The sequence below is a fragment of the Dipodomys spectabilis genome, unplaced genomic scaffold (genome assembly GCF_019054845.1).
Source record: "Dipodomys spectabilis isolate Male_0828 unplaced genomic scaffold, ASM1905484v1 ptg000054l, whole genome shotgun sequence".
Lineage (NCBI taxonomy): Eukaryota > Metazoa > Chordata > Mammalia > Rodentia > Heteromyidae > Dipodomys > Dipodomys spectabilis.
The window spans coordinates 37,866,537-37,886,802 of NW_024870731.1; the positions used below are offsets into that span (position 1 = coordinate 37,866,537).

The 20,266-nt window shown below is 50.4% G+C and overlaps 1 protein-coding gene across 5 annotated transcripts in view; it reads left to right on the top strand.

The window, feature by feature from the left end:
• The window catches only part of Itpr1 (inositol 1,4,5-trisphosphate receptor type 1), a 297,583-nt gene that overhangs the window by 225,036 nt on the left and 52,281 nt on the right, over positions 1 to 20,266 (top strand). For all 5 annotated transcript variants that reach the window (XM_042680110.1, XM_042680115.1, XM_042680112.1 and 2 more), the window contains 8 exons: positions 789 to 969; positions 2,467 to 2,720; positions 6,830 to 7,030; positions 8,499 to 8,609; positions 10,975 to 11,070; positions 13,476 to 13,598; positions 14,656 to 14,760; positions 17,716 to 17,908. In XM_042680110.1, coding sequence (XP_042536044.1) covers positions 789 to 969; positions 2,467 to 2,720; positions 6,830 to 7,030; positions 8,499 to 8,609; positions 10,975 to 11,070; positions 13,476 to 13,598; positions 14,656 to 14,760; positions 17,716 to 17,908 — 1,264 coding nt within the window. The remainder of the gene's footprint in view (positions 1 to 788; positions 970 to 2,466; positions 2,721 to 6,829; positions 7,031 to 8,498; positions 8,610 to 10,974; positions 11,071 to 13,475; positions 13,599 to 14,655; positions 14,761 to 17,715; positions 17,909 to 20,266) is intronic.

Genomic DNA, 20,266 nt, shown 5'->3' on the forward strand with positions numbered 1-20,266 from the left:
CCCTTTAGAAATGACCGTATTGTATTTTTATGTAAATAATTCACAACAGTGTGGTGCTTGCAAGGGGGTGAAAAGCGAATACTCACAAATGAAGTTGAGATACCATATTGTGTTTTTACATCAGCAATGTATACAATTGCTTGCAGTGGCTCCCAAAAAACACATGCATATCCAAGAGGCAAGCTACCTGGGAACTCTGAGCCACAAACCTAGCCCAGGGCTTCTGTGCACCTTACTCGTCACTGGAGCTCTGGGATCACCGCAGCCCTCCGTCAGTCTGGGCAGCTCTGAGCTCCTGTGAATCTGTGCCTCCCCGAGCAACTTTCCCATTTCAGTCTCACTCACGGGCTTGTTATCCCTACCTCTGAACAACACAGGTGGCACATTTCATTGATGTATGCATCAGTCATGGGGCTGTGAATGGAGGAGACCACCCTGCAATAACCACCGTTAACATTTTCCACATCCATTGCCAGTGGAGGTGTTTGTGTGCAGGGCAGGAGGGCTGAATCCTCTTGGCTGAAGTCTGCCAATAAGGCCAGTCATGGGTGGCTTCCACAGCACGTGGCTGATCCAGGCACGGAGGTTTGTTTTAAAGGTTCCATGCGGAAAACCTTCAGGCCTCACATCCCAGAGGAGGAGTGTGTGGAAGCAATACTGGGCCTAACTCTACTCCTAGGTCACTTGTGTGTTTCACAGCTGCCTCCGATCTCTAGGACATTTCGGGGGGTCTTGGGTTCGGCGGCTGCTCTGTCTGACAGTTGAACGTCTTTGTTTTTCTTTGGCAGCACTCTTTTTTCTGCCGGTTGACAGAAGACAAGAAGTCAGAGAAGTTCTTTAAGGTCTTTTATGATCGAATGAAGGTGGCCCAGCAGGAGATCAAGGCGACAGTGACAGTGAACACCAGTGACTTGGGAAACAAAAAGAAGGACGATGAGATAGACAGGGATGCCCCGTCCCGGAAAAAAGGTAATGTCGTGCTCTGAGGTTTTCTGTCAGCTGGACAGGGATCCACAGCACAGCCCTTAGTCTCTCTTGATGCTCTCCATGACCTCGAGACTCCAAGATGCTTTCGGATAGGAGTTTGTAAAAGAAAGCAACCAAAGTGGGCATCCTTGGAAGTGCTGCTTCTTAGAAGGAAGGGTCATCTCATTTAATAAAATAGTCAAAAAAAATTATTCTTGGTCATGCTACGGGTTTTACTGACCTATTAAAATTCGTGTGTGTGTGTGCGTGTGTGTGTGTGTGTGTGTGTGGCACTGGGCTTGAATGCAGGAAGGACCACACACTTCCTAGACAGGTAGGTACTGGACCCCCCCCCCCCCCCAGCTCTTTTTGCTTGAGTTTAGGTCTTGTGCTTTTGCCTAGCCAACCTCAGACTGTGATGTTCCTACTTCAGCCTCCCAAATAACTAGGATGATAGGTATGCACCACTGTGCCTTGCCAGAGATCCCTCAGTATTCATCGCCTGTGATTTCCATTTCATATGAAAGGAAGTTGAGGGAATACATGCTGTGTTGGTCAGGTAGTTTATCCTTACTTCCTAAAGTAGCAAGTTTTTCACCCATGATCTGACTGGAAGCCAAGCAGTGCTATGGAGTGTGTAGACCCACAGGTTTTGGAGTCAGACAGCCCTGAGCAAATTACTCAACCACTGTGAGCCTCACTTTTCATATTTAGCACTGGGTTTCTCAGCCACAGCACAACTCACATTGCAAGAGCCCTTTGCTGTCGGAACTTTCTTGTGTACAGTCACTCGGGTGAACTCTGACCAGTTAGATGCTTGTAGCACACCCCGCCCCAGCCACAAATGTCTCCAGACATTTCCAATTGGGTAGGGATAGGGACACAATCACCCGACTGTAACTACTAGTCTAGAATAGAGATTAAGAGAAGAAAAATGACTACCATTTACTAAGTGCTTAGGATGAGTCATGTTAGCTATCGTCACTATAACAAACACCTGAGGTGAGTCAGCGTAGAAGAGAGGAAAGGTTTATTTGGATTTCCCTCCTGGAATTTTCAGCCCATTATTATTGATTTGTGTTACCCTGAAGTCTAACCCAAGACAAAACCATCGTGGCAGGAGCATGCTGGCAGGGTGAAACCAAAACTGGCGACAGGGAAGCAGGAAGAAAAAGAGAGAAGATATCCTCCCCCCCAGTCCCCTTCAAGGACACACCACAGTCACCCGTGACCCCTCATAAAGCCTACCTCGTGCGGGTTTCAATACCTTCCGGTAGCGCCGCAGACCTTCAGCACACGGGCTTTTGGGGGACATTTCACATCTAAACTAGCCAGGTTGGGCCCTGTTCCTATCCTGTCTGAGACCTGGGGGGCGGGGGGACCCCTTGGGCTGTTCTGCCCAGCTGGCCTGTCCCTGGCAGGTGCAGGAAGCTGGGGTTCCGACAGCCCCCCTTTGGCATATGCGTGGCGCTCCAAGGGTGCTGTGGCTTTATCTTCTAGCCAAAGAGCCATCCCCGCAGATCACAGAGGAGGTCCGCGATCAGCTCCTGGAGGCGTCCGCAGCCACCAGGAAAGCCTTCTCCACCTTCAGGAGGGAGGCCGACCCCGACGACCACTACCAGCCAGGGGAGGGCGCCCAGGCCACCGCTGACAAGGCCAAGGACGACCTGGAGATGAGCGCCGTCATCACCATCATGCAGCCCATCCTGCGCTTCCTGCAGCTCCTGTGCGAGAACCACAACCGAGACCTCCAGGTAAGGGCCGGGGGAACAGGGGGGACCCTGAGACCTGCGGCGGAGGGTTTGAGAGGTACCCCCAAGACCTATAGGTGAAGCCTTGGGTAGGACCCCAAGACTTGAAGCTGAAGAGGGACTGGGTGGGAGCCCTGAAACATTATCCTGCAGGTAATGGATTCAGAGGTAGGGGATAAATAATGACCTCCTTTCTCAGATAAGGAAACGGAGGCCTGGACATGCAGCTACAGGGTGGTGGGAGCTGGAATTTGAACCCAAGCCAGGTGGCCCAGGCATTATGCCTGCAGCCCCTGCGCCCCTCCTATGCCTTGGGTTTCTCGCGGGGTTGTGGGAGGACCAGATAACGTGGGGTCTTGGCATTTTGTAAACCGTGATGAGGCTTGTGATTCGCACCGTGGTGCCTGACCCACTCCGCTGTCATAGACCAAAGCACCCTAAGCTCTGAGCTCTTGTCACAGCTGCCCAGCACATTTGCTGCTGTCCCTGTGTCTCAGGATCACTGCTCCTGATGACATCCACCCTTCTCTCAAGCTGTACCACTGCTCATGAGGGCCACCGGCCCTCCCCTAGGGGACTGAGCGGCCCCCAGGGAGCAGCTGCCACGGTGCAACTTCATAGGCTGCACTTGAGGATCAGGGCCCTCAGTGGCTCTCCTGGAGATGTCACTGGTGAAGCAGGAGTGTGGCATACCCAGGAATACCTGCTTCGTACCCTTCCCTGGAGGTCATAAGATCTCATCTACCTTCCATCTGAGTGTCCATGAAGTGTCCATGACAGGAGCCCCTTGGACCAAGCAGAGACCGCAGTTGACAGTGCTGAGTGTCGAGACCAACTCGTCACAGTGGGGTCAGAGGGGAGGCCCAGGGAGGCGGATGGCTGTTGAGTTCTGTGCTAATCAAACGCAGGCTTGTTCCATGTGTCGGAAGGGCAGGGCTAGGTGGACTTACGGTCTTGGAGTTGCGGTTTGGGAGACCTGCCATTCTTTCTGTCTCCCATCTTCTCTCCTTCCCCACCCTACCCACTTTCCATCCACTGTGGAAGGCAGATCAGGTTGTAATTGTATGCATTCTGCAATGCCATCCCTTCTTATTTGGAAATCTTCAGCAGTGTAGTTTTGTGCCATTGCTCTTCACCAAACTAAAACAATTGCCTTGCAAACCTGTGGGCAGGAGCGCCTTTCAATACCCTCCCCTCGCCTACAGGAGCCCCGCAAGGCTGGGAGAGGGGGCGGGGGAGGACATTCCAGGGTGTATGGACCAGAAGGGTGCAAAATCCAGCTCTTGGGGTGACTTGCCCCAGTGAAATTACACGTGGAGAGATGCAGTTCCTACAATGATTTTTGTAAAAAGTGGAATTCAACTACACCGAATGCCACACTCCTGGCAGTTGGGGAACAGATGATGGGTCATGGGGTGGGGGTTTCCTCGTGAGTTGGGGGGAGGAGCGGGCGTCTGAGGCAAAGTCACCGGCTCCCTGGTGGACAGCATGCAGACGAGCTCAGGGAGAGGAAGCACTGGCCTTCTGAATGAACAGCCGTCTCTGGACTCCCGCCAGAGCTTCCTGTCGTATTTATAACCTTAACTTTCTTCCTGTTGGTAAATGTTCAGGAGACAGAAAGCCACTGAGCTTGTCTTTGCCAAAGGGGCTGTTACTAGCCTGCTTAGCCAGAAACTCAATGGGAGGATCAGGCTTGAATCAGTTTGCACATGGTTTCAGGTGTGCCTCTGGCTAAGACCCCAGCCCCACCCCCAAGTGAACGAAAGCAGGGTCTGTGTCAGCACGAAGTCTTGTATTCATTTTATCCCCCCCCTGTGGATTAGATATCATCTAGCCTGCACTCTCCCAGGAAGACCCCCAAAAGAGTAGGATTTTCCCAGCCTGGCTGACACTGAACAGCTTGTGGTGGCAGTGAATCGGAAGCGCTGGGGCCTGCCTCCGGGAGAGGCACAGCGCCGTGTCACAGAGGGCTGGAAGAAACGGGTCTGAGTGAGGGCGGGGGCGATTCCCAGCTAGACACTGTTGAGACCCTGAGTGAGGGCGGGGGGGGGCGATTCCCAGCTAGACACTGTTGAGACCGTGAGAGACTGACTGGACCTCGTGGGGCGTTCAAAACATGTGTGCCTCATGGGACTGGAGACTTCCCTGACTCCCTCTTCTCCGTCTCTTTGAACTCATAGCCGGTTGCCATCCACGTAGACATGAGCCCTGGGCAAGCTGCCAGGTACCCTCCGTTGTCATCACGTGTGCACAGAGCAGAGGCTTAGCCTGGAGGGCCCCCATTTCATGGGTGTTGGGAGTTGGGAGGGAGGGCCTCCTGGGGGAAAAAAAAAAAGACTTTAGATCACAGCTAAAAGAAGAGGAATGAGGTTGGAGGAGAAAGGAGCAGGCTTAGGGAGTCATGTGTTGGAAGCCCCAGCTGCAAGAAAATAAAAAGTACTTGACAGAAAGGAACCCACTGCTGCCAGCCACAGTGGGGCATGATGGGAGCAGTGACCACAGCCTTGAGAACTAAGCTGTAGACAACCAGCCAATCAGGGCATGCCTGCTTTGAGCATCCTCTGCTCCTGCACCATGAGAGGACAGCCAAGTAGCAACTTCCCACCTCCACCGAGCCAGGCTTCTCCCTCCTTAGCGCGAGAGAGAACCACTGTGGAGCACTCCCAAATCATCTCTTAGAGAACGCAAGGGACTTGGATGAAGTTAGAGATGTGGGTTAGTTTGGTGGCAAAACAGCATTGAACCTGACCACCAACTCATAACCGGCTTTCACCAAATGCCTACATTGTGCAAGGGCTGTGTGAAGATACTTCTTTCATAAACGTTCAAGTGAAAATAAGTAATTAAGAAGAGTTCTTCTTTCCATAGAGAACATTCCAGCCTTTTTTGCTGAATATTTGAATGGGAACATTGCACATCACTGTCATTTGCATCATGTCCTAATCTCTTTGCCGCTTATTGTTGTTGGAGTTTTTCATTTTGTTTTTGTTTCTGTTTTTGATTTTTACCTCATTGCGGGCACAGGTATCTTTCCGCATTGGCACATTCTATATCTACTCAGTGTTCTCGTTTCTCATGATGTGTTTTATAGTCCCTCCACGGTGCACGGGCCCATAGGCGGCGGCCTTCCCCACGGTGGCAGGCAGTGCTGTGGTGAACAGTCACTCCCCGCTTACATTTCAAAGACCATCTCCAGTTATTTATCTTTTGCTTATTTCTGGTTTTTGTTTTTTGTTTTTTTTTTTGTCGGTCATGGGGCTTGAACTCTGGACCTGGGCGCTGTCCCTCAGCTCTTCAGCTCAAGGCGAGCGCTCTACCACTTGAGCCACAGCGCCACTTCTTATTTCTGTTTTGTGTTTCCCACTTTCTAGACTAAACCTTGTCACTTTGTATCTATGAGATAAAGAATATTGCAGTTAATTTCTGCTTCTTTAAAAAATAAAAATAAAAAGAAATCGCATGCATACACATCACTGGAGCCTCTGACAACAAGCTCTTCTCCATGGAAGTACTCTGTTTTATGAGGTAGTTGAAGGCAATTTTCCTTCATTGGGTGCGGAAGTGCCTCGCCCTGTGTCTCTTGTTAACATTACAGGTCAACCTGGGGAGCACATATCCTGATACTGCACGCATGCACACACGTTTACCCCCTTCCTTCCTGTGCATGGAGGAAATGGCCAACCAAGAGAAGCCGCCCTCCCTCCATAGCACTGGGCTTGTCTTGGCCTCTGACAGCTCACATTGTGGTAGACTGTCCCTGATACTGGACTCAAGGTGTTCATTACTCAGCCCCCACCATCATTTTAAACAAAGCCACCATCCAACCCTCTAGAAATCTCAGATGCTCTAAAACACGTGATGAGAAGCTGGTGAACAGGGATGAGCAAAAGGGATAAAGAGTAAATGAGAGCAAGGCGCTCCGTTAGTGGCCACGTCCACAGACCAAAGCCATAGCTTAAGTATCAGACTTTCCCCCCGATGCATCTGTCTGCATAGTTGTTGATCAATCCAAAACACTCACATGTTCAAAAACCAAGATGGCAGCCTGGATGACTTCTTCCCCTCTCTCTCTGCCTCTTGCTCCCTCAAACCCCGGTGCTGACCACCGGCAGAACTTTCTCCGCTGCCAAAATAACAAGACCAACTATAATTTGGTGTGTGAGACACTGCAGTTTCTGGACTGCATTTGCGGAAGCACTACCGGAGGCCTTGGTCTTCTTGGACTGTACATAAACGAAAAGAATGTTGCACTCATCAACCAGACCCTGGAAAGTCTGACAGAGTACTGCCAAGGACCTTGCCACGAGAACCAGGTAATCCCTTCTGTTTGGGTTGGGGTGGAGGGAGGTGTCAGTCATTTGGAAATGCAAACAGAGATAGGTTCAGAAGTCACGTGCATCTGCCTGTTGGCCTGGCTATTTCCCAGCAGTGGAAAGGGTCCCTAGCCTTGTATGGTACATCAGGACTTTACCCTGTTGGGCAATAGAAAGTTGTGCTTTTTAGCCCCTTTACTTGACATGGTTTGGCTTGATTTGGTTTGACAATCCAATAATAACTTGACTTTGGGGGTTAGTGCAGGAGGATGGAAATCCCAAAGTGGTTACTTGAACGGGGGTAAACCTAGCTAGAAAGAGAGAAACAAAATTCGCTTCATATTGAACAGCTTGAAAGTTGAGAGTAATTTTGGTTGAGATTTTAGCACTGTGCACTATCAGGGAAAGGAAAGAACAATGTATCTTGACTTTGGCTTCCCCAAACAAGTGTGGTTTGGGAATGGAGCTCAGTTCTTTTCTTTTTCTTGAGTTAGCGTCATTGCTTATAGATGGCATCTTGAAGTCTGTGAGTTTTGATCTCCAGGCCAGGCTGAGTAGGATTTTGTAACCACTCCGTAGCTTCTTCCTGGAGAGAGAGGGCACAGCAGGGCTAAAGCTGGTCACTTCTGAACCCCAGGCCATGGAAGGTGTGAAATGAGGAGGGATTTGGGAGAATCAGGGCCTTCACCCAGAGGAGAGCCATTCACAGGAGACAGCTCACTGTCTACGAAAACCCCCTGAACATGGGGATCCCATTTGGCTAGATCCTCTTCCCTTCACCGTTTTCCTGGTGGAGCACATGGCCAATTCCTAGTTACAATGAAGTAAGAGTACGGAAATGCAGTGGGCTTGGGGAAAGGACTCTCTGTGATATCAGAGTGAACCTTGTTAGAACTTTGTTGGCTTTTCTGCAAAGCAGAAGCCTGTTGAACGCAACAGACTGGACTGGATTAGAGCGTGCCGCAAATGTGGGGGGGGCGGGTCCCCTACCTGGGAGAAGAAGATGATTCATTTTGCTATTGTGTGAATAAACCAGAAGCTTGCTTTCCAAGCTTCAGCTTTTAAGCACAAGCACGAAATACGCAGAGTGACGTAGTAAGAGTGGAACCCACTCTTAAAGGGGAAAAAGAACCTAGATCCCACTATCAGTCATACACCACATTTTTCTTAAAGAACAAAAGCTGTCCCCACCGTCGTGTTTGGATGAGATGCGGCTAGTTTATCAGTTGGCAAGTAGAGGGACTTTCCTACTGTTTACTGTTAATTCTGAAACTAGAGATTTTCATCTGTCTGTCTTTTTTCTTTCTTTTTTTTTTTTTTTTTTACCACTTTCTCACGGAAAAATTGCTCCCTGAGAAACAGCCCTGGGAGTAGTGAGCATTGTGTTGAAATAGCAGCTCGGCCCGCTGGCCGTGTGACTGAGGGCCAGCGTTTGTGTAAAGGTCTGTGTGCTGTCTTGTTTCCGCAGAACTGCATAGCCACCCACGAGTCCAACGGCATTGACATCATCACGGCCCTGATCCTCAATGACATCAACCCTCTGGGAAAGAAGCGGATGGACCTGGTGTTAGAACTGAAGGCAAGTAGGCACTGAGCAGCAAAGAGGTGTTCGCCATTGGGAACAGTCGCTCTTCCGTTGTGTCTCGGGCATGAGACATGGTCAGTGTTAGACAAGTACCATAGGCAGTTCGGACTGAAAGAGTGATCCGAGTTGCACGAGCTGACTGAATGGCAGAACTTCACTGGTTCATTTCCAAAGAAGTTAGGACTGTGAGGTCACGGAGTGCCACTCGAAGATGAGAAAGAATATAATATATCCAGGACCCAAAGCCTCCATTCTGGATGGCACGGACAATAGAAATGCCATTTGCTCTGGTTTCTGAATTTTCTCCCCTTGGAGAAGGAAAAAGGACCAGGTGACAACTGGTCAGCTAACAGTATATCTAAGTCTACCTAGAACCTCAGAAAAAGAAACCCCCAAATCTCTTTTTACTTAAAACATAGATCTAGCAGAAAAGTGATTGATTATGTCAGTGTAAAACAAAGGCAGGAAGTGGAGCTGTGACTCAGAAGTGATAGATAGAGCATTAGCCTTGAGTAGAAAAGCTCAAGAACAGTGCTCAGACCCTGAGTTCAAGGCCCAGGACTAGCACACACACAAAGCCAAGAACCTCCCTATGCACAGGCGAACTTGTCAATTTTCCTGACAAGTTTCTTTGAATTATTGCTAGCGGAGGACTTCAGGTGGCTGATACTGGAGCAGCCCTATAAACACTGAAATAGTTTTAGGAGTGAAAGCAGTGACTTCAAGGTGCTTAAGCTACAGGCTTTACAGGCCAACCTCATAGATGCCTTGAGAGACTGGTAGAGTGTTCCTGGTAGTGATTTCTAAAGGGTGTCCCCAAGCCTTCCTTCTGTTTAGGGGTTCCAGGATCCAGTTCTGAAAACTGAACCTGTAAACCACCCAAGTGTCTGCAACGTGTCTGGAAATGTGTTGATACTACCAGATGCACTTTCTCTTATCTGTTCCCATGTGGGGGCGTGTGGAGACCTGTCCTCTGTCGATACCCATCCGCAGTAGCAAGCATTTATCACTACAATGAAACACCTAGAACTTCCGGGGTCAGCTGACGAGCTGGTCTGCATTTCCTGCATGGAAGGCAGGCGTCATAGGAATGAAAGGCTTTTGGAAAGTGTTATCACAGAAGGAAATGAATGGCACACTTATTTTTATTTTTCCTCTATCATTTAGAACTGAGAGTCCAAATTAATAGATTTGGGTATGTCGTTTAAATGCATTTTTGGCTATGTTTAGCTCCTTCTGACACATGCTTTAGACTCAAATATCGTTCAAGTCTCATGCACCTGACTTCCGTTTACCCTAAAGTACACAATGGGAGATTGAAAGAGACTGAAATGTTCATGTACTTCTGGTTGGCTTTTTTTTTTTTTATGAATCTAGCAATCTAGGATCCTGATTAAGAAGAAAAAAAAAATCTGCCCTGTGATAGCATAGCTGCCCAAAGGCAAAAGAACTTCCGAATCTTATACACAAGGAAACATGCAAAGTTTAGGCCGTGGCGTCATCAGGAAGCTCAGGGTCTGCTGGGCTGGGAAGCGTGGCAGGCATGCGGGGTTCCTCTGGGTCACTTTGGTTGCCTAGCATCAGCTATACTCATAACAGGAGAAGTTACAAGCGCAGATAGAAGAGGTTTTTTAAGACAGGGAGGAATTATCTTTATTGCCTGTCCTCTCTGACCCACAAGACTGAATAACAACGTCAGCAACTACCCAGGCAGAGGAAATGCCCCCTCCAGCCCTGAAAATGTCATGGGTTCGTGTCTAGCAGGTTCTTCGTGACCACTGTCACCGGGCGGGTGACGGCATGCAGTAAGGCCGCTGTATTCATAGGTTCGGCCAACCCCAGGATCAAAAGTACCCAGAAAAGCTTGCATCTTTACCTGAGGGAGCACCTTGCTTATCATCGCTGCGTCAGCAGTGCAGTGTAACTAAGACCTTGCGCTGTGTTGTTCTAGCTAGTATAAGTGATCTTGGGATGAAGTAGATGAAGGAGAGGAATGTAGGTTTTAGGTGATGTTGCATAAGGGAGTTGAGCTCCCCCCACCCCTTGCCGCCCAGGCACTGAGGGGAGACTGTCCCCCACGAGCACCCACATCTCAGTTTCCGTTCCTGCCAGGACTTGTACCAGCTAACATTGGGGCATCACGCATGGACCGTAACCATGCTGTGCCTCCTTGCCGCAAGCTAGATTCTGACCCCCGTTTCCAGGGTCGGAAGAGCTGCCTCCTCTGCCTGGCGCAGAGGCTGTGATGCCCCTGGCCCGGGGGCCAAAGGCCCGGCTGTGGAGCTGGGGTGCACACGCCTGCAGCCAGGCCGGCGCCCGGCGGCACGTCCACGTTTCTCCCCTTGCCTCTTCCATCCAGAACAATGCTTCCAAGCTGCTCCTGGCCATCATGGAGAGCAGGCACGACAGCGAGAACGCCGAGAGGATCCTCTACAACATGAGACCCAAGGAGCTGGTGAGTCGAGTCGGGTGACTGGCTCATGACTCAGGCCGCCAGGGAACGTTAGAGGGAGCAGATCAGCCTCCTTGAGCCTCTCTGAGATCTCCCAACTTAGAAGTATAAAGAGAGCATTTAACTCAGGCCTCGGGCTGAGGAGAAAAAAACCACATTGGACATGTGGTATTTTGCCCTCTCCTGTCAGTACTGACTGTTTGGGGGGGAGGGAGGGGGAATGTTCCTCCTCTTTTTTTCCTCACGGAGAAGAGCGCAGAGCCTGGTCAAGGATCCCAGCAGGCCTGAATTCAGCTCCACAGCTCTCCTACCCTCTGTGCTGTGTCACCGTGGGCAACTTTTGGATGTCTCTGAGCCACTTTCCTGATCCCTGAAAGAGGTTATACACTGAAAGGTGGTTTTCAAGTCTAGATGAGACACTTCACGCCAAACCTAGCATGAGACAAGTCCTTTGTGCACTGAGAGCCCTTTCCTTCCATGGCTCTCTTCATGGCTGCTACTTTGGCCTCAGCTTTGTCCAGAACTGAAGCGTTCACAGCCGTTCTTGGCACCCGTGTAGTTTGGAGGCTGGCAGTGGTTTTTGTCTTTGTGGTTTTTTTTTGAGGGGTGCTATTCACGAAGGGCTGTGACTTCCAGCTTGGGAGTTTGCTGTTGCAGACTGTGAGACAAACACTGTTCAGCAACAGCAGTACGGGGCAGAACTCTCTATTTGGACTCCACCCCTCCCCCCCCCCCCCCCCCCCCACTTCATGCAATAAACTGACAGACTTAAACAAGGGCATGAATACAGACCTGAAATGCGCACTGGAGACCAGGCCAAAGTCCCTTTATATATCACTTTAAATAAAGTTCACAGGAGCCCAGTCCTTTGATCTGGGAGGTCATGGAGGGAGTTTCCTGCCGGACACGGGAGTCCTGTGTTTTACATAACTACTTATGTAAGTGACGGTCGGTGGCGTCCAGGGTATGCCCGTCCAAATGACCTTGAAGAGACCCTGGTCAGGTGACCACGAACCAAGAATGAGCCTCAGGACTTCCGGACTCCCCTGAGTGGGGAAATGGCAGCACCCGGGCTGTGGCTGCCGCCAGGCCCCCAGGGTGGCCCTCTTGTGGTTGGAGATCATCATTCTGGATCATGGGAAGAGTCAGAGGCTCCCCAGGACAAACTGGGTTCTAAGAATCCAAACAGAAAGGGAAACTGGGATATCCAGAATGTATGCGTGCATGCATGTGTGCGGGCACCCACATGTGTATGTGTGTCCGTGTGTGCCCTGCCCCCACCACCTGTGCAGCATGTTTGTTTGATTTGGTATTAGAACCGGCAGGAAAGCAAGCTCAGAGAGCAGGGCTCTTGCCTGCAAAGTCAAACCCAGCAGCTTGACCTGGCATCCATGCCGATCTGTGTAGCTCTCTGCCACACAGAGGAATCATTGGGCAATGAGAAATCATTCAGAATAATGGCCTGGCAGCAGTACAGGAGGCCGAAACACCTCCTGCATCATCAAAGAAAATGAATAATTTTTGGTATAGCTTATGACTCTCGGACTAGTTAAGCCGAAATGGTCTGTCCATTTAGCCAAACTGGACAGGCCCACCTTTGTGCTGAGGACTAGAAGAAGGATTTGAATATGAGCAGCCTTGACCCCTGCTCTTGGGAGCTGGGGTGAGTGGGAACAGCCCACAAGTACAGAAATTGTTCTACGAAGCATGCTCAGAGCCTGAGATGAGTGCTCAGGGTGCAGCGGGGGGGTTGGGAGGGGGGAGCAGCTCAGGCAGCTGTGAAGGGTAATGGCCGAGTTCAAATCCCCACTCATTAACTATGACTTTAGCAGTGTTCTTTTATCTCCAAGTCTGTTTCCTCATCCATAACAAAGTGGGAATCTCTGGTACCTTGTAAAATGCTTGTGAATGTTAAACTTTTTAAAAGAATGATAAAATGCTAAGCCCAGTGCGTGCTCGGAGAGTGCACCACGTGACGCTCCATCCTCACATGCAGGGAAAATTCCCAAAGCTACTGGATGTCTTAGGTTTCCATGAAAGGGAAAGAGTTGGGATTCGAGAGAGTTGGTGGTAGGAAATACAGAGATAGGGAAAGTCTGCCTTCTAGGCAATACTTGTATCTTGTTTTATCATTTCACAGTGCTTTGATAGTCATTAACCCCTTTCTAGACTAGGTCTGAGCCAGTGATGAATGCCTCTTGGTCTACGTAGGGGGAAAGAGTTCACCTTCTCGTGGCAGTGGTGATAGGTGGTGACGGCTCTTGACAGCATCAGGGAGGATTCTGAGGCTGTCTGGCTGATGGTGGGCCGAGTGGGCCAAGTGGTCCCCGAGCTGGGGGCAGGCATGACCACCTGTGCTGTAAATGCCAGCCCCTTCACCAGACGTGTTGGCTTGGCCCTTCTTCCAGGTGGAAGTGATCAAGAAAGCCTACATGCAAGGCGAAGTGGAATTTGAGGACGGAGAAAATGGAGAGGACGGAGCTGCTTCCCCCAGGAACGTGGGCCACAACATCTACATCCTCGCTCACCAGGCATGGCCTCCCCGCGCCCCTCCAGACACTGCCCCCTACAGGGCCCGAGTTCCAAGCCAGACAGGGCCCCAGATGGGCTTTTCCTGGAAGGCTTTAAACCTAGGATCATTTGAACTACTGAGATTGTGGCTTGCAGTTGCCCTGGGCAACCTGCCCCCAAGGTGCTGGGTTGTTCCAAGACACTGCCATTTTCCCACTGCAGTGGGGGTTGAAGTACTTGGAAATCCCCAGGCTTCTTCCAAGCATCCAGCCCTGAGCTGTGGCATTAGATGCTTTATGACTTTGGTCTGGGGCCATTTGAAGGAGTCAGGCTTTCATAAACGCTAATGAGTTTCTCGTAACAACCTAAAGAAAACTTCAGCTTCCTGGCCTATCTCACTTGAAGATCTGTGGGAACCTGTCCTTCTGACTTCCTTCTGTTTGCCTTTCTGGGGATATGGTGATACTTCATGCCCTGGCACCAAAACACCACATTGCATAATTCTCTCCCCAAACTGGCTGTGTTTTGGAGCTTGCTTCCTCTTTTTGGGGCGCTGATGTGCTTTTGGGTGGAGATGGCCATGCGGTAGCCCAGCTGGAGACTCGTGTTTCCTGTTTCCTTCGTCCCTTTTAAACTCAGATAGAGGATGTGGGTGTAAACCGATGGCAGGGTCGGGCTAGAGATCGGCAGTTCCCTGCCCCTCGTACCGGCTGAAGGATTTCAAAACCCTTTTCCTCCCTGCAGTCCCTAGCCTCCAAGAGGCCTTTCTTCTGAATATTCTGTAGGGAAGACTCCATGGAGCTGCACCCAAAACGCCAGCCCCTCCTGCCTGGCTAAAGAAATCAAGGAAAAGTAGGACCCTACATGGGCACGAGCCTTCCATGCTTTTATGCCAGGTTCCCAAAATAGCCACCGTGCAAAGCACACTGGGCGGAAGGGAGCCAGCCTCCTGGCACCTTTGCCCTTCAGCTTGCTGCTGGGCATTATGTATTTGTTTAAGCTCACAGCTAGAGAGGAGCTCATGTATTCCTGCGACAAAGAGACACTGACCCCTGCATTTCCGTGCCTGTGTTCTAGTTGGCTCGGCATAACAAAGAACTTCAGACCATGCTGAAACCTGGCGGCCAAGTGGACGGAGATGAAGCTCTGGAATTCTACGCCAAGCACACGGCACAGATTGAGGTGAAAGCAGTCAGCCTAGGGCTTGGGAGGGCTGAGGCTTCGCGAGTTTGGCCTGAGGTCTCGAGATCTTCTGTGGACGATTCCCCCGTGCTGGAGCTCGCACACATCCACGCAAATGAGCAATGGAAAAGTTGTGAGCTGCATGGGTGCTGAATACCCAGTTATGTCCAGAAAAGTCACAGTGCCTGCTCAAGGTCTGGAGGGGGAGGCAGACACTTAGCAGATTCACACGGAGAGATCTCAGCCACAGAGGGGCCTGCTATAGATGGTAGTAGCCCAGGAGGCCTGGTGCAAAGAACTGCTATCTAAGTACAGACATAAAGAACACAGCAACTGATTAGCCCAGAGGGAGAAGCTCTTCAGACGTGGGGAAGATTCTAGGGAAGGGACAGGGCTAGAGAAACCCCTAGTAGCTAGAGTTCAGCAAGCTGGTGGGGAACAGCATACGACCAGGCAGCCAGAATGTCAGACCTCCTGCACCGTCCTCAACCATCTGGGCCCTCCTCAGAAGGAACTGATTGGACACTTTGACCCAGGGGAGCACTGGAATCTAGGGGAGCACTCTGGTCAGATCTGCATTTTAAACAGGACAAAGCAGCAGTCTCCTCATCATCTGGGAGCTCGGTGGTGTCACCTCCATTTTGCAAATGGAGCAGCTGTGCAGTAAGCTGAGTGAGGCTGTGGCACCCGTACGGCATTTAGTGGTAGTGCTGGCATTTGAAGCCTGGTCTATTTGACTCCTGAGTTTGGGGTGCAGTGTAGGACACCCGCGCTGTCTGTCAGCATCCTGCAGAACACAGTCTTCTGCCTCCAGGATCCAGGCAGTAGGAGATGATGAGGCTGCCTGTTTGGCTAGTGAGATAATACAGTGTCCATGTGGGGAGAGGGATCTGGAGGTACTGACAGACTTCTTCCAGCAACATAATGTATTTGGGGTAGAGACTCCTCAGAAATGTGTTCTTCCGCTGTCTCAGGCCTCGAAGGCAGCGCATCATGCTGGTAACTAGGCCAGTAACATATGTGAGCACACAGGTTTGATATTAGTGGCTGGAAACGTGGCCCAAGGGCCGACTCCGTCCTCTGGATCCTTTAGAAGCCAGGCTTCGGGTGTTTGCAGAGTGGAATGGTGGCGGTGATCCCCGTATGTGCATTGGTTGGCGGGGGAGAAGACAGGCTCAGTCAGGTTAGACGGTGTGAACAGTGTCTCCCAAGCTGTAGCGGCGGAGAAGGTCTCACGTCTGTCCTCTCACCTTGCACTTCCAAGCCAGGAAAAAATAAATAAATAAAAATGTCCATTGAAACCCCTTGTATAACCACTTAATTTTTTTTTTTAAGGAGGGAGAGGTTATAAATGACCGAGATATGGCCCTCGGAGCCTGCGGCCCCCAGCCACCACCCACCCTCCCTTCAGATCTCCCTTGGGGACCAGGGGAGGTGTCTGTGCAAAGCCAGGGAACACTTTGTCACTTCCTGTTGAAATGCCACTTTGTTGTTACTGTATTGTTGTTGTTAGACCGTGGGCTGGACTTCTACCGCTATGGCTTCTACCACTGTGGCTTCTGCCATAGCTAGAAGGACAGGCATGTGCCACTGTGCCAGGCTTGAGGTGCCCTGCTGACATGATGGAACTTTTTCCTCAAGCTGGCCTAGAACCTTGTCATCTCAGCCTCCCACAGAACTAGAACTTCAGGAGTAAGCCACTAGGCCCATCCTGATCAGGGCCCTTGGCACCAGGAGATGCAGAGTTGATCCCTCACCTGTGTGTCCACTAAGGTCACTCGGGGAAATGGTTCACCGGCAGGTTCTGGGCATTAACTCCCACACGGCAGGTGCAGTCCCTGAGGCTGGCTCTGAACCAGAGTCCGTCTGGTAACAAAGCCTCCTGAAAGCCGAGTTCCGGCTTCATTTACAAGCTGCTGGTCTAGGCACCATGCTCCTAATAGCCTCCGGAACCTGTGGGAACCCGCCTCACCTCGGCTAGAGTTTCCCACCATAACCTGGCCTGAGTCACCTCTCTTGCTCCACCAGGGAACAAAGGTACTAAGGGAGGAGAACAGGCTCTTCCTGTTGAGCGCCTCAGCCCTGGGTCTCACCTGACTTCTCCAGCCTCTGGGGAGTAAGAACAAAGAGGACATGCCTGTGTGGTACCACAGCTCATGGCCCTTTATAAATCTCTACCCCTAGGATCGTGACTCAGGACTGTGTCCTAGAATTCAAACAATCTAGATCAGACTCCCTCCTTCCTCTCTGGGGACTGAGCCAGTAGAGGAAAGGCCTGGGAGAAACCTTTGAAGTGTCCAGTCCTTAGGCCCCCACAAAGCTAGTCTGAGGGACGGCGTGGCCATCCCAGCCAAATGGGAATGTTGATTGACGTGCCTCACGTCCTATGGATGGTGGGACAAGTAGGTCATGGTGATCGGATAGAAACCAAACCTTTGGAACAGACCTTCACGAAGTGCCCATTGGGAAAAATAACTCAATTTTGCCATCTTGAGAAAAGATCTCGGGTGAGGTTTACACCCATGGTCTGGCACTGGCCCAGTCCAGTGTGACATCCACTAGCAGTGTGTCACTGCTAGGGAAATAGAGATTCCATTCTTCAGTTGCCCTTTGCGCATGTGCTAACGTTCAGGAGTCACCTGGCTACTGCAGAAAGGTAGATTGGACAGTAGCAGCCTCCGCCAAAAGAGGTACACAAAATCTGTACCATTTGTTTCAGATAAAAGTTGCTGACGTTGAAACGAAAGGGGCCCGAGGCTAGAAAAACACTCTGACAGACTCACCAGGATGATTTTTTATATAAATTTTGGAGAGAAGCAGCCTAGCACGAGGGAGGCAGGGGTCCTAGAAATCAGAGAGGTTCAGATCCCGTGTCTTGAACCCCCAGTCTACTGCCAGTGGACTAGAACCATTGCAAAATTGTTTAAATCTCACCTATTCTTTTTTCCACCCTAGATTGTCAGATTAGACCGGACAATGGAGCAGATTGTCTTCCCCGTGCCCAGCATCTGTGAATTCCTAACAAAAGAGTCAAAATTACGAATATACTACACCACCGAGAGAGATGAGCAGGGTAGCAAAATCAACGACTTCTTCCTGCGCTCCGAAGACCTCTTCAACGAAATGAACTGGCAGAAGAAACTGCGAGGTGGGTCTCGAGAGAGCCTTGACACTCCCCAGGGTGGTGCTCTTTGGGGCGGCACCAAGCCTGGCCTTGTGGTATGTTTTTTTTTTTTTTGGGTCCGGTCGTGGGGCCTGAACTCTGGGCCTGGGCGCTGTCCCTCAGCTCTTCAACTCAAGGCTAGCTCTGTACCACTTGAGCCACAGCACCACTTCCGGCTTTTTTCTTTCTGCTTATGTGGTGCTGAGGAATTGAACCCAGGGCCTCGAGCATGCAAGGCAAGCGCTCTACCACTGAGCCACCTTCCCAGCCCCCTTGTGGTATGTTTTTATCTCCAGGCAGAAGCCACATCAGTATAACTTGTGACACTTTTCCACCTCTGACCTCCAGGAAATCAGAGGAACTTGAGTAGCTGATAGATGTGCCATGGTCTAGGGAGACAACCTCTCTAAAAAAGGTTGCCTTTGGCTGGATTTGACTGTGGAGTCTCATGGGTGACTCAGGAAGCCTGTTTTGGTATCTTAACGTCGAAAGTCAAAAGGAAGAAGTCCAGGCCTTTGCACTCGGGATGGGTCACCGGGGCCAGCCATGCAGACAGCAGGATCGCTCATTTACTAGCACACCTGCTCCGGAGACGCTGGTGTTTGCCCTCTTACGGCATAGCTCGGATTCAAGACTCTAAATCATTTTACGGGCGGTGGAATCATTTGCCATATAAGATGCTTCGTTGCTCACCAGCAGGTCCTGTTGAGAAGTTCAGCCAAGTCAGGTTGAAATTACCCGACTAAGACAGGTTTATGGGGCTTTCCCAGAGGGCTTCCTTGCTCCTGGTTTTCATTGGGGTTTTAATGTGATCCTTCAGCACGAACAGTACGCTTGGCACCAGCTGTTGTGAACAACTTAAAAGAGATCGTGCTTCATTTCTGTGTGTTAGTCAGGCACCGGGTTTGTTATTTGAAACCCTAGGGTCTGGCTCGAGCGCGATCTTTCAGGTTCTTTCTGTGAGGTACAGCTGGGGCAGGGAAAGCTGGCTTGAAGTCAGTTTCCAGCAGTGCCTGTCCTCTCCCTGATCAGCGCCGATCCGGGCAGAGCTGAACCTGCCTCACTCCGCAGGGTTCCTTGATCTTTGCCTTTTTCCTCATCCTCCCGCCTTCCTAGATTCACAGTGACAGGGAGGCCTGTACAAACCAGTTGTCCGGAAGACTCTGTTCCCACCCTTCCCCACCCCCTCCCCCACTCATGATCGTCCAGGTCTAACACATATCTCTGAAGCATTTTAAAATGTTTTACCAGGACAGACTCGTCCAGCCCTGAGATCCATGTCCTGCGACTGCCCAAGGTGACAAAACAGCCTTCACCACGTCCTTCTTGATATGCAGTGTGTCCTTAAAGCCTACTGTGGATCTCTCTGAAACTCTCCCACTCATGCTTCATCCTGGGAATTTCTACCCAGCACCAGGCTCAGGCAAATAAGAGAAAAAGGATACACCCTCTCCCCTCCAAAAAAAGGGGAGGGAGGAGATAGAGACCCCACCCACTGCATACTTGCTTCCAGCTCGTAGAGTAAGGAGAGGAGAACGTCTCATCAGTTGCCTTGCCTATCCCAATATTCCATAATCGCAGCTTCGTGTGTCGTCATGAATCCATGTGCCCAAACCTTACTCATGAACTGCATCTTTCTTCCTATCCAGCGTCCTTGTCTACTGAGATGGATCAGATGTATTCTTTATCTCAAAACTGTGTTATCAAGCTGGGTGCCAGTGGCTCTCGCCTGTAATCCTAGCTACTCAGGAGGCTGAGATCTGAGAATCACGGTTCAGAGCCAGCCTCTGGGCAGGAAAGTCTGTGAGATACTTATCTCCAATAAACCACTCAGAAAACCAGAAGTGGCACTGTGGCTCAAGTGGTAAAGTACTTGCCTTGAGCTGAAAGCTGAGGGACAGCGCCCAGGCCCAGAGTTCAAGCCCCACAACTGATCAAAAAAAATCGTGTTATCAGATACATGTATATGTTTTAGGGGCTCTTTGAAAAGCTGGAGAGCCAATGCCTCTTCCTAAGATGGTATCTCTGGCCTGCCGTAGCAGGAGGCTCTCACCCCAGGAGCAGGAAGGTAAACGCATTTCTGCTTTGCCACCCACTGGCTCTGTGGCTTCACTATTCCCAGACCCTCCCCAGTAAAGTGAGGAATTAATAACACCTGATAGGTTCATTTAATCTCGAAGGACCTCTTCATTTTGTGATTTATTTTATATTATGGTTAATATCGTTCCTCATTTTGGTCTTTCTGTTTCTGGAAAACAGTTTTGTTTCCATGAAGCTTAAGTATAACTGTACTTGTCAACTGAGAATTTTTTAATTGGCTTCAAAACCAGCTACCAAGAGAAA